The sequence below is a fragment of the Haliotis rubra genome, unplaced genomic scaffold, assembly GCF_003918875.1.
Source record: "Haliotis rubra isolate DU_JTF1 unplaced genomic scaffold, ASM391887v1 Scf938, whole genome shotgun sequence".
In the NCBI taxonomy this organism is placed as follows: Eukaryota; Metazoa; Mollusca; class Gastropoda; order Lepetellida; family Haliotidae; genus Haliotis; species Haliotis rubra.
This window is the reverse complement of record NW_025767677.1, coordinates 88,209-104,422: the sequence shown is the minus strand read 5'-3', so window position 1 is coordinate 104,422 and position 16,214 is coordinate 88,209. Positions and strand designations below refer to the sequence as shown.

Below are 16,214 nucleotides of genomic sequence, written 5' to 3'. Positions count from 1 at the left end.
GTTAAAATAATTATATTACTGATCATTAGCAATGGGGATGGTTTGTAAAGAAGTTTAACTTCGTTTTCTCTTCGATTCGATTCCTGCTCACTTGGGTAGAAGTGTTGATTCCAGAGACAAAGAAGCGTAATCATATTCAAGCTGATATACTCATAATTGTAGACACTGCATATGTTCGCATAATGCACCGGAGTGTAAGAAATGTGAAGAAGTTAAAAAATTGCATGATAAATGTTAGAATAATTTGTGTCCTCTCTCATTGGCTTAACTTATTTAAGATAAACTAAACTGAATGTTTACTCGCAGACGATGGAAATGTGACAAAAACAGTACTGAATCGGATCAACCAATTCATCGACAACGCCCATTTTTTCGGGTCAAAGCGGACCACAGTAAGTCACAATCAACCAAGTGACAATGTTCCTAACAAGTCAAACTGATACATTGGTACAAACTGAACTGACGGACAAAAGAAAGTACACACTTGACAACTGGATTTGTCCAACGCAATTTCAAATCTGATCAAAATGTTACGAGGCTGAAAATATTCGCTGAAACACTGCAAACTGAAGTAAAGAGAAACACACGTGGTTACCCGCATCAAACACATCACCATTGTATAACCCGTTGCTGTTTGTTTCATTTCTAGCCCTAAAGGGGTCGGGTGGTCAGGCTCTCCGACTTGGTTGACACATGTCATCGTATCCCAATTGGGGCGGTGGTGTAGCCTAATAGTTAAAGCGTTCATTCGTCATGCCGAGGACCCGGGTTCGATTCCCCAAATGGGTACAATGTGTGAAGCCCATTTCTGGTGTCCGCCGCCGTGATATTGCTGGAATATTGCTAAAAGCGGCGTAAAACCAAATTCACTCACTCATTCGTATCCCAATTGCGTAGATTGATGCTCATGCTGTTGATCACTGGATTGCCTGGTTCAGATTCGATTATTGACAGACCGCCGCCATATAGCTGGAATATTGCTGAGTGCGGCGTAAAACTAAACTCACCCACTCACTCATTTCTAGCCACCATCAAACAGCAGTAGGAATTACTTTCTTCTACCCGGTGCTATACAGCGACCTCGATCACTTTGAATTTGTGGAAAGTAAAAGGATGCTTGATCGGATGGGCTAAGGTTGGTTTGTTGTTTAACCCTGCACTCAGCAATATCCCAGCTATATGACCGCGGTCTGTAAATAATCGAGTCTGAACCATACAATCCAGTGATCAACAGCATGATCCAAGGACTAAGCGTTGTTTGGTTGTTTAGGCCGGACTCGGCAATAAGTCCAGCTATATGGCGGTTTTCTGTCAATAATCGAGCCTGGGCTAGACAATGCAGTGCTCAACAACATGATCCAAGAGCTAACCCTAACACAACTGATCCTGTGATATGTGAAGAGCGAGCCCGAGTCAGCCGCTTCTCTCTTTCAGTAAGTTGCGCCCGGTAAACTGCACTCTTGCCAAATTATTAAAACTATTAAATGATAAAGACTTGTCAATGACATTAATACATACGGGCCTCTGATTCTTACAATATATTGTTCAGCATCACTTATCTATTTATTTTGAAAACATGTAAAATTTAAAGGCGTATACATTATAAAATGGTTCTGCATTTTGGACATCAATACATTCCGTCCTACAACGTGCTATTTTCCGTAATATGACGAAGAGATATAATACACCTGATAACAGAGGATGGTGTATTTATCGATCAACACAAAGTGATGACGATGATGATGATGATGATGATGATGATGATGATGATGATTTGACTGAAAATTTGACTGAAAGGTTTTAAGCGTCTTCAGTCGAGGTAAACATTAAATGCAGAAAAAACTCAAATCTTCCAAGAAAATACAATGGGTTGTGTGCTTTTATTCATATACAAAATGGTGAATTTGAAAATGAACACAATTTCTTAATTCTTGCCTCTTCCAGTAATTAGTACTTAGTATAGCAGAAATCTGAATAATCGCTCTGACATACAAATACATAAAAATACATGAAATACATCGTGACCAGGGCAGACTCCGAAATCGCTAAATTATTGATGCAAGTTTTCGAATGTACCATTGACCTCCAATGCGCATGTATTACGGAACCACGTGAAAAATCTAGCAGACAAGCATGTCATGGTTGTTTGGAATCAACACAGGGCAGGGAAACACTCCCCAGCTCCCTATACCCCCTTCGCTCCCACCCCCGGGAGGTGACGACAAGGGATCAGGGTCCAAGGATGGCGATGGGGGAAGGGACTATCTAAAATGGATGCATACCGTTTTGATTCTGCAGCACTGGAGAGGGCTGCGAAAGCTGCAAAAGATCTCGAAACATCTAGTACGGATCAGATTTTCTTTTTCACATAATCTACATCTTTGTCAGCTTATTAATTTCAAAATTTTCCGATTGATTTGTGTCACTGTACATGTTGAGAACCTTTGGAAAACGAATATGGTTTAAATGTTTGTGAAAGTCAAATTATGTGACCTTTAACAACAGTTTAAGATGTTTCATCATTCGAATTTGTGAGTTCAGAAAGTTCAGTGAATGTTAACACCAGAGTATGCTGTGTGTTTTAAATGTATTTGTTATTGTTTAATAAGGAAACCAATAAATGACACCCGTTTTTGTTTGTATAAAAAGAATCATTACTGTTCATCACAGGTCCAGATAAGTCAACAGATATCATCATCAGTATATATTTTAGAGTCGTATGTCTGCATATGCATAAATATATGCAAAGTCTTTTCAAAATGCAAATAGCAATATAAACACTGCATATAATCACCCAATGAATAATACAAACTAAAGCTTCTCAGTAAAAATCATAGAACTATTAATCCCACAGTGACCTTGGGGTAGATTAGTGGTTAAAGCGCTTTGTGGTGATTCCCTATGAGTAAATTATGAAGCCCATTTTCTGGTGTCCTACTTGCGAGATATATTGGGGAATATTGCTAAAATATAAAACCCTTCAAAAACATCTAATTGCCATGGAAACTATCAATATGCAACATGTGCAAAGTGAATGGTCACATGAGTGTATACTCAGTGGTATTGAGTCTTGATACTGTAATTAAATGAAATATATTGAAAATGACTGCAATGTTAATTTTTTTCAGAGTTTTCCAAAGAAGCTTTGGAACTCACAAAACAGCAAGAAGTCACTGCTCAATTTGAACATCAAAAGAAAATAAAGGTATTTAATTCTTCTGATCAGTTTTTCTAGTTGTAGATGAATATTTATATGTGTAGCAGCCAGTAAATGTAAACATTTTATATTAGACCAAACCCAACCGGTATTGTTAGAATAATTAGTCATTATTGAGAGCGAGTGATGATGGATAAGAAAACAATTTCTGAATTGTTCTTCATAGATTTACCTGATGTTAGTCACATTGTAGTTTTAACACCTGCGAAGGTCCGCCTTAGAATGAACCTTCAGTAACCCATGCTTGTCGTTAAGAGGCTGACTAACAGGATCGGGTGGTCAGGCTCGCTGACTTGGTTGACACGTCATCGGTTCCAATTGCGCAGATCATTGCTCATGCTGTTGATAACTGGATTGTCTGGTCCAGACTCGATTATTTACAGACCACTGCCATATAGCTTGCATAAAACTAACCTCACTCACTCAATTGTAGTTTTAAAAATGCAAGTTTTATGGTTTTACTTTGCAATGGGTTGTAGGAATATGAAGGTCAACTTGAACAGATGAAATTAGAACAAATACGAGTTTCACAAGATGAGAAGAGAAAAACATTGGCAGAGGAGACGAAACAACATCAACAGAGATCTCAGTACCAAGACCAGTTGGCAAGAAAACGCTACGAAGACCAGCTAGCACAACAGGTGAATTTGGCGTATTTTACTCCTGCTCTTAATGTGTGTCTCTGTCATAATTTGTATTACCTGTGAAAATCTGGGTTAGATTTGGTCTTCAGCAACCCATGCTTGTTGTAAGAGGTGACTAACTGGATTCGTACATCCGTGGTCATGCTGATCACTGGATTGTCTGGTTACAGACTGCTGCCATGTAGCTGGAATATTTCTGAGTGCGGCTTTAAACATCAGACAAACAAAACAAGACATAATTTGTATGCTAGAATGGCCCCATTGCTCACTCCCCCACCCACTATACCCTGACCAATAACTGAACTGGACGTAAAAAGGCAGTTTAATGGTTTGGGACTTGGTAGAGGGCATGAGTCATTTACCATGTTTACAACTCAAATCACAAGCTTGTCTGGTCTAGATTTGATCATTTTTAAAATGTTATATCAGCAGGATTGTACTTCGAATAATAGAATATGTGTGTGTATTGCTATGTTTGGATAGTTTGATTGTGAACACACTAAATATGCTAATGTATGATTTCACAATTTAGTCAAGAACTCAGGAAGAGACATTACGACGACAAGAAGAATCTGTACAAAAACAGGAGGAGATGAGGAAAGGTAAGATCATCACCACCACCACCATCATCATCATCATCATCATTCAAAATCAAAATTGGCCAGCTTAGAAGGGGACTTTGTTCTTGGTTGGAGTTGATTAGGTGGTCATGTTTGTTGATTTGTTGCGTGTGATGAGTGACATGATTCCATGATGGTGTGGGTTTGTGTTCATAGTATCAATCACTGGATGCTGTGGTGCAGACTATTCACTGAAAACATCATGAAGCTGTCAAATGAGTTCAAAATCCACCCTTATCATTTGACACCTTAAACTGCCATGTTTTGCTCAAGTGAAAGAAGTTTCAGGCAAACCTGTGGTTATTCCATCCATGAATGTTGGGCCCCATCAACCTGTCCTGGTCTGACTCAATTAATTGTTTGAGTACCTAAATAGATAGATTGATGTTCATGATGTCAATCACTGGATTGCCTGGTCCAGACTATATTTTCTGACTCCCATGGAATATTGTTTAAAGTGACATTAAACAGCAAGAAAAACACAACATTTTGAAAATATGTATCCCTAATTTGCTCATGAATGAAAACAAAACAATATGTTTTCAGCAACTCTTGAATACGAAGCTGATTTGCGTTACAAGAATGAGATGAAGAGAATAGAAGCTGAGCTTCGTGGAAAGGCAAAGATAGACCGGGAGAACCAAGATATTATCCGAGACCAAATCAAGCTGAAAGCTCAAGAGCAAAGACAGACAGTATTAGAGTCAATCAAGTGAGTGGTCCATGTTTTCATGTATGTTGCAAAGGTCATGTCAGTAGAAGTTATGCAATGTTGCTTGCAGAGAGAAGAGTTGAGTGCTATGAATGGGGATCCATAAGGACAAAATTGGTAACCTTCTTGCACCTCATGGGCAGCAAACCTTTGGAAATCTGGGTTAGAATAGGTCTTCAGTAACCAATGCTTGTCGTAAGAGGCAACTGACGGGATCCGGTGGTCAGGCTTGCTGACTTGGTTGATACATGTCATCGTATCCCAATTGCGTAGATCGATGCTCATGCTGTTGATCACTAGATTGATCAACTAAACTCTCACTCACTCACTCACTCACTCACTCACTCACTCACACACACACTCATGGGGGCAGTGGGGTAAAGTCCACGTTTGATTTCTGACATTGGTGGCATGTGTGAAGTCTATTTATGATGTCAACTGCTGTGATATTACTGGAATATTGCTGAAACAGTGAAAAAACTCACTCATGTAATTTAAAAAAAAAGTGATTAAAACATCACTATATTCAATTTTATTGCTGAAGCCATATCTGTCTAAAATCACGCAGATCGATGCTCATGCTGTTGATCACTGGATTGTGTGGTCCAGGCTCGATTATTTACAGACTGCCCTCATATAGCTGGAATATTGCTGAGTGGGCGTAAAACAACAAACCAACCAACGAACCAAATCATGGGCAGCTTGTGTTATATATATCCACAGGGAGAATGAAATTTGAAAATCAAGTGAACACTAATCACTTGGCCGTAGCACTTGAGTATGGGTTGAGAATTGGGCACTTTAACAATATGCACAAAATAAATTGGTAATCAGTTGTAATGTCCCTACAATATACTATTGTTTGGACTAATTGGAGTTGGTCTTCAGAAGTTGTCTTCAGCTACAAATTGATCACACAGATTATGTCATGAGTTAACTTTCCTTGTGTTGTGTTTTTATGTTCAAACTTCTGCAACCCAGTTTTCGACGGTAGTTTATCAACCGTTCATGCTCAAAAGTGTACACCACCACAACAATACACCTGGTAGCACCTGTAGCTCACCTGTTAAAATTGTGTCCTTGATTAGCTTAATCACATTACACACACACAAAAAAAAGGGAGAGCGTGACAAGTAAGGCTGGTCACATGACTGTTTGCGCGGAAAAAGGGCAAAAGGGAGGCAACTCGTGGGTGAGTGTATTTTAACGTCCGCTTCGGGAACTTCAAGGGATTCAAGTGTTCCACTACCATTCGCAAGGGAAAGGGAGATAAGCAAAAGATCATGAGTCAGGATAAGTATAAAAATATAAATTTTACTTAAAAAATTACATTTTGGCACAGAAAGTATGTGCATGACACTGCCACGTTTCTGTTTCCGACTTATGGAGATTCTGGTCAGTCTACAGCACCCATGCTTATCGGAAGAGGAGACTAATGGGATCAGGTGGTCAGGCTCGCTGACTTGGTCTTCATATCATATGTGCACAGATCAGTGTTCATAATATTAATCTCAGGGTTGTCTGGTCCAGACTTGATTATTTACGGACAGCCATCATCTTGCTGACAACCAAACAAACGACATTTCTGTTTCCAGGACTGCAGGATCAGTGTTGGGGACTGGGTTTCAAGCCTTTATATCCGACTGGGACAAGGTGTCTGCCACAGTAAGTCACAGATATATCCACACAAAGTAAAGGCATCTAACGTTGGACTTTGAATTGTTTGATGCCAAAATTATGATGGGCCGATCTGCAAATGTTGCAATGAAGACCTGCCAATCCGTTGATGGATTCAGCATGAGTAGTTGCAAGATTGCTGATGCCGAATAAAGTAATACTCACCATTGACGGAAGACATGAGCATTAATCCAGAACACTGGAATACATGCAACCAAGTCAGATGACTCAATTGGATTTGCCGCCTTTTTCACCATGCATGGTTTTCTAATGACCAAAATGCATTGGGGGTCATGCTTTCCTACTTGATTAATGTGGTGTCATCGTGACCCAGTGGTGTGGATAGTGGTTCATAATATTAATCACTGGATTATCAGATTCATACTTTAATTATGCAGTTTTCACACAGCAGAGATGTTGTTGAGTGCAATGGTGAACAACAGCGAAAACACAAGAAAATAGACTATCCTGTGGACATGTTTTTACATGAGACCAAGTACTTAACATTCTGCTGTGATTGTGAAGGGAATTACATTTTAGACAGCATTTTTTCAGCTCTCTGAAAACAGAAACAAAACATTGTATTTACTTTTATATCAGAAATTATTTGTTACAATTGGGACCAAAGTAATTATTTCTCATTTTGCTCTTCAATGGACCCCATAACCACAGAAACGGCCTTCCCCTTAAGCCGCAACATATAGACTGACCGTTGTGTGACTGTTTCTGTTCCCAGGCTGCAGGACTGACATTGGTGGCTATCGGTGTGTACGCTGCCAAGTATGGTACAGGTGTAGCTGCCAAGTATGTAGAATCTCGGTTAGGGAAGCCATCATTAGTCAGGGAGACTTCACGGTTCACAGCGCTGGAGGCTCTCAAACACCCAATAAAGGTTAGAGCAGAAAGACTAATTTAATGGTATGCACACAATCCCACATTGTATCCATGTGGGGAATCGAACTTCGGTGTGATGACCCAACACTTTAACCACTAGGCTACCCCACCACCCCTGGTAGCAACAGTTATGTCATCAGGCTAGCTATTCTCGAAACGTTGTTAATCCCATTCTTAACACATTGGTTACTATCAAAGTTAAGAATTCTTAGGGCTAGGAACGTTTCGGGAATAAGGGCCTAGGTTATAACGACTCATATTGCCCAAAATGTGTATAAGGGCTTGGAAATAAGTGATAGTTTTTACTGTGATTATCATTGACCATTGTAACCACTGTTGACATAGATTCCAAATGCTACATGATATGAATGGATTGTTGCAAAACGTTCATGATTTTATCATGCTCATGTGAACTGGTCCTGACAAGAGACTAACAAAGCTTAGTATAAGGGAACATATTGCTACATCTTGTCTGAACAAAACAAGTGATATAGATTATCTGTCCTGTATGATCAAACTGACTGGAACATATTGCTACATCTTGTCTGAACAAAACAAGTGATATAGATTATCTGTCCTGTATGATCAAACTGACTGGAACATATTGCTACATCTTGTCTGAACAAAACAAGTGATATAGATTATCTGTCCTGTATGATCAAACTGACTGGAACTCAGTAATTTGTTCATTGCACATAAAGTAGGGGTGGTGGGGTAACCTAGTGGTTGAAGCGTTCACTCGTCATGCTGAAGACCCAAGTTCGAATCCCCACGTGGGTACAATGTGTAAAGTCTATTTATGATGTCCCCTGCCGTGATATTGCTGGAATATTGCTTAAAGCGGTGTAAAACCATACTCACTCACTCAAGATAAAGTAATTTTACCTGTTATCATTAACATCAGCTAATATTCATGAATTTTTTCCAGACAGTACAGAAACTTCAACGGAAACCTCAGGATGCTCTTCAAGGAATCATTCTCAAAGTAAGACATCCAAAATTGTTCTTTTCAAAGAGTAGAGCCTACCAGCTACAGTGACAGAGATAAGTGATGTGTTTTGATTGTGATATGGTAACAATTAGAGCTAAATATTATAATAATATCACATGATGGGTACCAGAATTGCAGTATATTGCAACACATTGTATTTGCCAATACACATCTCGAGCAATGAGACCCGTGAAGGTCCGTGTTAGAATGAACCTTCAGTAACCCATGCATGTTGTAAGAGGCGACTAACGGGATCGGGTGGTCAGGCTTGCTGGCCTGGTTGACACATGGCATCGGTTCCCAATTGCGCAGATCGATGCTCATGCTGTTGATGCCTTGATTGTCTGGTCCAGACTTGATTATTTACAGACCGCCGCCATACAGCTGGAATATTGCTGAGTGCGGCATAAAACTAAACTCACTCACTCACTCTCTCACTGGAGCAATGATTTCACAATGGTCTGCAAGTTGGATAATGAATGTGTTAGGGTTAGAATATGGTTAGGTTTAGTTTAGGGTTAGGGTCAGGTAAGTATATAATATCAATTTAACATAAAAATTACATACTTGGATGATGATCGAGTGGTCACATTGTGTCAGATATTGCTTTTGATATCAACCATTTACCTGGCCAAGGTATATTAAACATTCAGTCACTTCTGTCTGATGAGTGGTAATTGTTTCTGTGAATCAGGGAGCAGTATGTGTTGAGTTGCAGAATGTAAATGGGAAGGCACTGTATTTTATGGAACAGAGTTGCATCCCTTTGTCATACTAGAATCAAACTGCCTCTGTAGTGAATGGATCATCTGCCTGGAGAGGGAGGACTGTGATTTACTTCCCTTGCCATGTGATATGAAATGTTAACAGATGCTATTGTTGTTACCATGACTGGTGCTGACTATTAGGGCTGCGCAATATAACCGGTTTACCGGTATTTACCGGTTCAGACATGAAAACGATACGTATTGCGATACGCTGATCGAAAACCGGTATTTGACTTGCATTCAGAAAACGTTGTAACACTCGAAAATCTTCGGATATTTCCTTGTTTCATTTGTGCCAAATATTATTCACATTTTTATTTTATCATGATTAAAAGTTGTTATTAAAGCTTAATCAAGCATAGTGACTTTGTTGTGTTTTTGCTTTATAAATCAAGCAGATTATAAGTATTGTTTTTGTTTAAAAATACTTCATGCAATATGTTGCAATACATATCGCAATACATGCTTTCGCATCGCAATATATCGCAATGTGAATATTCTCTGCAATACCCACTCCTACTGACTATTCATGGGATAATGCAAGGACTCAAAAGATACTGTGTCTGAATGGGGATTCCATCATAAACTACTGTTTGGTATCACAGTGGACTGGCACCATGAACCTAGCATAAATCCGGACTTGTTTCAGCAGCAACACGCTTGCACACCATTTGCTGTAAAATTAAAATGATTTTGAATGTGAAACCATGCGAGAATCTACTGTTCTTTGGATTTACTAATGAATCTTTCAGATTGGTTCCTTAATTTGTAATGCTTTGGTCACTTTGGGTAACAATATTTTGAAAGTTTCAGATGTTGCATAATAAGCCTCAAATGATATTTAAACTCCATGTTGCTAGTATGATTAGTAGCATGATGTCTTGTGTCTGACAGCCAGCCTTGGAAGAGAGACTGCGAGATGTTGCTATCGCCACCAACCATACCAAAAAGAACAAGGGTTACTACCGGAACATTCTCATGTATGGCCCACCAGGAACAGGCAAAACCATGTTTGCTAAGGTAAACTCACTTGTTCTTTGGGTACATGTAAGCATTAATATGTACAAATATCATGTTCGACCATGCCAACAGGCCCCTACAGGGCCCCACAACCAAGAACAGGTAACTCTCACCGTTGAGAGTGATCAAACTTACTCTTTCCTGCTTTCAGAGTTTAGCCCAGCACTCAGGGATGGACTACGCCATCATGACGGGAGGCGATGTTGCTCCCATGGGGAAGGAGGGCGTCACAGCCATGCACAAGGTGTTTGATTGGGCACATACAAGTCGGAGAGGGTATGTACCAACCATGGCGTTACCTTGGCTTACTACCCCATTTCTCAGGAGTGCTAGTCGATGCAACAATTGCCAGTAATAGTTAAGAATAGTTTACTCCTGCACCGTATTGTTGACTGACTGACTGAACTTGTCAGCCTGTTGTATACAGTTTGAAGACCATTCTTTGTGCCTCTTGCCATACTATTGCTGAAACATTGCTGTAAAATCAGGAGTTAGAGTATTTGTTTAGTTGTGGAGGAAGAAAAACATTCATTCATTGTGACAGCAAATTTATTCATAGAATATTGTATGAAATAGATTAACATTATTATCCCCTGCAATGCGTTTTGCGGGGGGTATTAAAATGGACTCCGTCCATGCGTGCACATTTGTCTTTTCCGGAGCAGAACTCTAAAACCGTTCAGTATTTCTTCTCCAGACTTGGCACATACATGGATCTAGTGGTGTACTGGTGCCTTTTGGTAGTTTTGGAATTCTGAATAAAATATTTTTGGCATTTCCATGGCAACAACTTCGACTTAGACTGAAATTGGTGGTAGTGCTCTTTTCTGGAGCAGAACTCTAAAACCGTTCAATATGTTTTCACCAAACTTGGCACATAGATAGATCTGGTGGTGTACTGGTGCCTTTTGGTAGTTTTGGAATTCTGAATAAACTATTTTTGACGTTTACATGGCAACAAGTTTGACTTAGACTGAAATTGGTGATAGTGCTCCTTTCTGGAGCAGAACTTTCAAAACCTTTCAATACTCTCCTTCCACTTTTCTATATACACACCTAAATATTTGACATAATCATAACTCGTAGACATAATCATGAAGAGTATTTTGCCATTGCGGGGGATATTGATGACTTTGTCTTCTTGTCAAACTTACAAAGTAAGCATGATTTCAAATCCACAATTTGTATTTTCTGTTCCAGAGTGCTGTTGTTTGTTGATGAAGCAGACGCATTCTTACGGAAAAGAAGCACGGTGAGACTAATAAAGTATTGATTTTGCTGTGCTGGGTGTAATGGGATGAGACATTAGACATGTACAAATGTATATCTTTCTCTTCAGTCAAGGAGGTGGCATGTGAATATTGTCGTTGGGCTAATTGTCATGGAAGGAGAACCAGGATTGATACCTAATATGGCTTTGTATTGTAGTCTAAAATAGACCATTCAAAGACTCTTTGACTATTTCTACTTTCCACTCTTCAGGAGGTGATCAGTGAAGACATGCGAGCGACACTGAATGCGTTCCTCTACAGAACTGGTGAACAGTCAAAGAAGTGAGTGAATAGAGATGGTTATTATCAAATGTCTGTTAGTCAACTGATGTAAAACAACAGATAATGCGGTATCTGTGCCTCCTAACCCCTCCCCCTTGAGCAGAACAATAAAAACATGAGTGTACTGAGTTGGTAATCATTCCATGTCACTTTGACTATTGGTTTGGAAACAACAGACACACATTTCAGTATCTTGCTTCCAAACCCTTCCCCAAACAGGTTTTACATTGTCACAGTAGTTACTTACATTGTTTATATCACAGGGCATTAAGTGCAGATATCACTTGCTGATCGATGCAAATAAAGTAGGAACATACCCATTGCTAGGGCTGCTCAATATAACCGGTTTAGACATGAAAACGTTAAAACGATACGTGGTATTGCGATACGCTGATAGAAAACCGGTATTCAGAAAACTTCGTAACACTCGGAAACCTTGATGATTTTGGCAATTGTGGTAATAGTGGTGGGAATGATGGTGGTGCAAATTACATTTAAATATTATCTATATTCTTATTTTGTCATGATTAAAAGTTTTTATTAAAGCTTAATGAAGCATAGTGATTTTGTTGTGTTTTTGCTTTATAAATAAAGCGTTAACTTGATCATTAGTAATTTATTGTTAAAAAAACCTTCTTGCAATATATTGCAATACATATCGCAATATAAGCTTTCGCATCACAATATGAAAATTCTCTGCAATATCCACCCCTACCCATTGCCACTCACAAGCCTCATGAGTCAGGATAAGTATAAAATATCAATTTTACTCAAAAAATTACATTTCTGATAATCCTTGTTTGCTCACCTGTTTCTGTTTGGTTTGGTTTATTTCATTCATGAAAGGAAAGGACTGGGCACAAGTTGTCCAACTTAGAAACGCCCTTTCCCTGCAGCTACATGGATAATATAAATAAACAGAATGTGGGAAATAGGAAAAGTACAGAGAGTAAGGAATGAAGGGATGATTCATAATCACTTTACAATCAGAGAAATGGTTTAGTTCTGCTTCAATAACATATGGACACATTTGAACATTCTGATTCTCACTGATGGAGAGGCCTCCATTGCCATGTAAAGCGAGACTTATGTCTAAAGTCTGGGTTTCTGTTGTCAGGTTTATGTTGGTGTTGGCTAGTAACCAGCCTGAGCAGTTTGACTGGGCCATCAATGACCGTCTGGACGAGATGGTCGAGTTTGACGTCCCAAGTCTGGAGGAGAGAGAGAGGATGGTCAGACAGTACTTCGGTCTGTACGTCCTGCAGCCCGCAGCCGAAAAGAAAAGGTCTGTTAGTCTGTCAGAACTGTCAGTTCCGAAAAGCCACCATTATGATTGTAATGTTCTGTACTTTTAAGGGTCAGAGTAAAAAAATCCCTCTGTGGACAAGTGCCTACAGCAATGATGAGTATTTTGGGGATGGAATGGTATCCATGAAAGGTTGAATTAAAAACAAAAGCTGTTCTTGTAAGTACTAGAATTTCATAAAAACTGGAATTACTGTGGAACAGTTATAATGATATGAGGGGCAATCGGGTAGCCCAGTGGTCAAAGCATTCGCTCTTCACGACGAAGGTCCAGGTTCAATTCCTGACATGGGTACAAAGTGTGAAGCCCATTTCTAGCGTCCCCCGCTGTGATATTGCTGGAATATTGCTAAAAGCGGCATAAAAAGATATTCACTCACTCACTCATTATAATGATATGTATATTTTCTGATGTATCCTTTTTCATCTGCAGTCACAACCATGAATAATGTTTCAAGTTAAAGCTAATTATTCCTGTTTTACACTCACTCAGGCGTATGAAGGTGGACCAGTTTGATTATGGAGTCAAATGTACTCAGATTGCTGCAATGACAGAAGGTCTGTCTGGCCGTGAGATCGCAAAGCTCGGAGTAGCATGGCAGGTGAGTTTATGTTCCAGGGGCCTGCTTCACAAAAAGATCGTAGTGCTATGACTGTCGTAAGTGTATGTCGTAAGTCTATGATACAATAGCTTTGTGAAACAGAGCCAAGCACATTACTTGCGATCCGTTCATTTGACTGTTTGATATATTTAGGCTTTTCATTGTCAGGCTTTTTGGCCATGAACAGAGTATCACCAACAAATGATCAAAGTGGCATTGAAATGCTTTATCCTAAAACCTTGGTTAGAATAGAAGATCAACTTCTGAAGCTTTCTGATTAGAGGTGATCATGTAATTGGCGGAATGGGTGTCTGTGTAGGGTGGTGGGTGGTGGTGTTTCAGGGGGTTCAAACCCCTCTTTTGAAAATGACTAAAGACCGATTTGAAGTTGATGTTTTGCATAGATGGAGCCACCCCAACCCCCCACCATATGATCCAGTTATCAACAGCATGAGCATCAATCTGTGCTTTTGGGATACAATGACTTGTGTCAACCAAGTGAGCAAGTCTGTCCAGTCAGTCCAGTCTAAGGACAAGCATGGGTTGCTGAAGACCAATTCTAACATGTATCTTCTTTGTAAGAGGCGACTAACGGGATTGGGTGTAATCGTATCTCAATTGCGTATAGATCGATTCTCATGCTGTTGATCACTGGATTGTCTGATCCAGACTCGATTATTTACAGACTGCCGCCATATAGCTGGAATATTGTTGAATACAGCGTAAAAAAAACACTCACTCACTTACTCACTCACTCTTTAAAAATGATTGAAATGCCTGCTTGTTCCCCAGGCCCAAGCATACTCCTCAGAGGATGGTATGTTGACGGAGAAGATGATCGACTCCATTGTACAGGATGCTGTGAAGCAGCATCAGAAGAAGACATTGTGGAGGCAGGAACAGGAGAAGACGTCCGCACCCATTGCTTTCAAGTCTGCAAAAGATGCTGCATCGTTTAACGCCCCTAATTCAAAGCCCTCTTGATAACTGTGACATATTAGGTTCATGAAATACATAGACTTGTGTTGGAGTACATAAGGAGTGCATGTAGAATGAGAGGCGTTCTATGATGCATTGTAAATACCATAAGCAATTTGGTTTCTAATTACAGAGACTGAGAACATAATCAGAGTTGATGTCACCTACAGGACGCAGATGGATTGATGCCATTCGTCGAGTTAGTGTTTGTGAGAAGATGGAGAGTGGACATTTGAAAATGTTGAGATAGGATGTGTGTGTCAATAAAGTTAGGTCAGTATCCAAGAAGCGTCTTCATCTTCATTAAATCACAGGTTTGTGGGATGGCCTCGTGGTTAAACTCAAAACAATCAGGCCTGATGTCCCACATTGTTCAAATGAAGCATCTTCATACTAATTAAATCAATCATGGGGTGGCCTAGTGGTTAAAGTGTTTGCTTGCTCTCAAAACACTCAGGCCTGATGTCCCACATTGTTCAAATGTGTAAAGTCTATTTCAGGGGTCTTTCCTTTCCTCTCTTTCCTGAAGAAGGAAGTACATAGATAACCATTCAAGAGAACATGTTCAGTCTTATGCAATTCGGTGGGACGACTTCATTTCAGTCAGTTGCATCCATTTAGAATGCCAGAACAATCCAGCCATTTATGCAACATGTATCTTGCCATTGTGTCCTAACAGAGAATTATATTTGAACATGTTGATTCATGAGCTACTGAATAATTATATTGTATGAAAGCATCCCCAATTAAAACAAATAAACATGTGATAGAAAGTAATATCAGTGTGTCAAAATATAGACTGAATGTGCCATAAATTAAGGAACTGTGTGTTTTATATTCTAGGCAGGTGAGCTGGTTGGCTGAATATTCTTTCAAAATATGTGATTTATTTTGAGCCAAAAATAACTGCCAAAGTTCTTTGCCTCAGACTAAATTGTTTAGACTGATAGACATTGTGGGGAGAGCTGAGAAGTAGTTCTAGATTAGATTCGGGGTGGTGGGGTGGCCTAGTGGTTAAAGTGCTGGCTCGTCATGCTGAAGACCCACGTTCGATTCCCCACATGTGTACAACTTGTGAAGCCCATTTGTGGTGTCCCCCCACCGTGATATTCATGGAAATATTGCTAAAAGCGCCAGAAAACTGCTGTCACTCACTCTCTAGATAAGATTCCCAGAATTGTATCATCCAGGACGATTATTTCTACTTGGAAGGTACTAGGTGTTTTGTGTGTCT

General features: G+C 39.6%; 1 protein-coding gene across 1 annotated transcript; it reads left to right on the top strand.

Annotated features, from left to right (window-relative positions):
• The first annotated feature begins 2,093 nt into the window (after positions 1-2,093).
• On the top strand, positions 2,094-15,265 carry LOC124264699 (ATPase family AAA domain-containing protein 3-B-like). The gene is given in 16 exon segments (XM_046699462.1): positions 2,094-2,283; positions 2,286-2,343; positions 3,129-3,205; positions 3,697-3,858; positions 4,394-4,463; positions 5,028-5,193; positions 6,789-6,858; positions 7,607-7,762; positions 8,693-8,749; positions 10,417-10,542; positions 10,694-10,818; positions 11,743-11,794; positions 12,025-12,095; positions 13,213-13,380; positions 13,894-14,002; positions 14,795-15,265. Coding segments are annotated over 16 exon segments (1,809 nt in total). The 5' UTR covers positions 2,094-2,133; the 3' UTR covers positions 14,987-15,265.
• Positions 15,266-16,214: the final 949 nt, after the last annotated feature.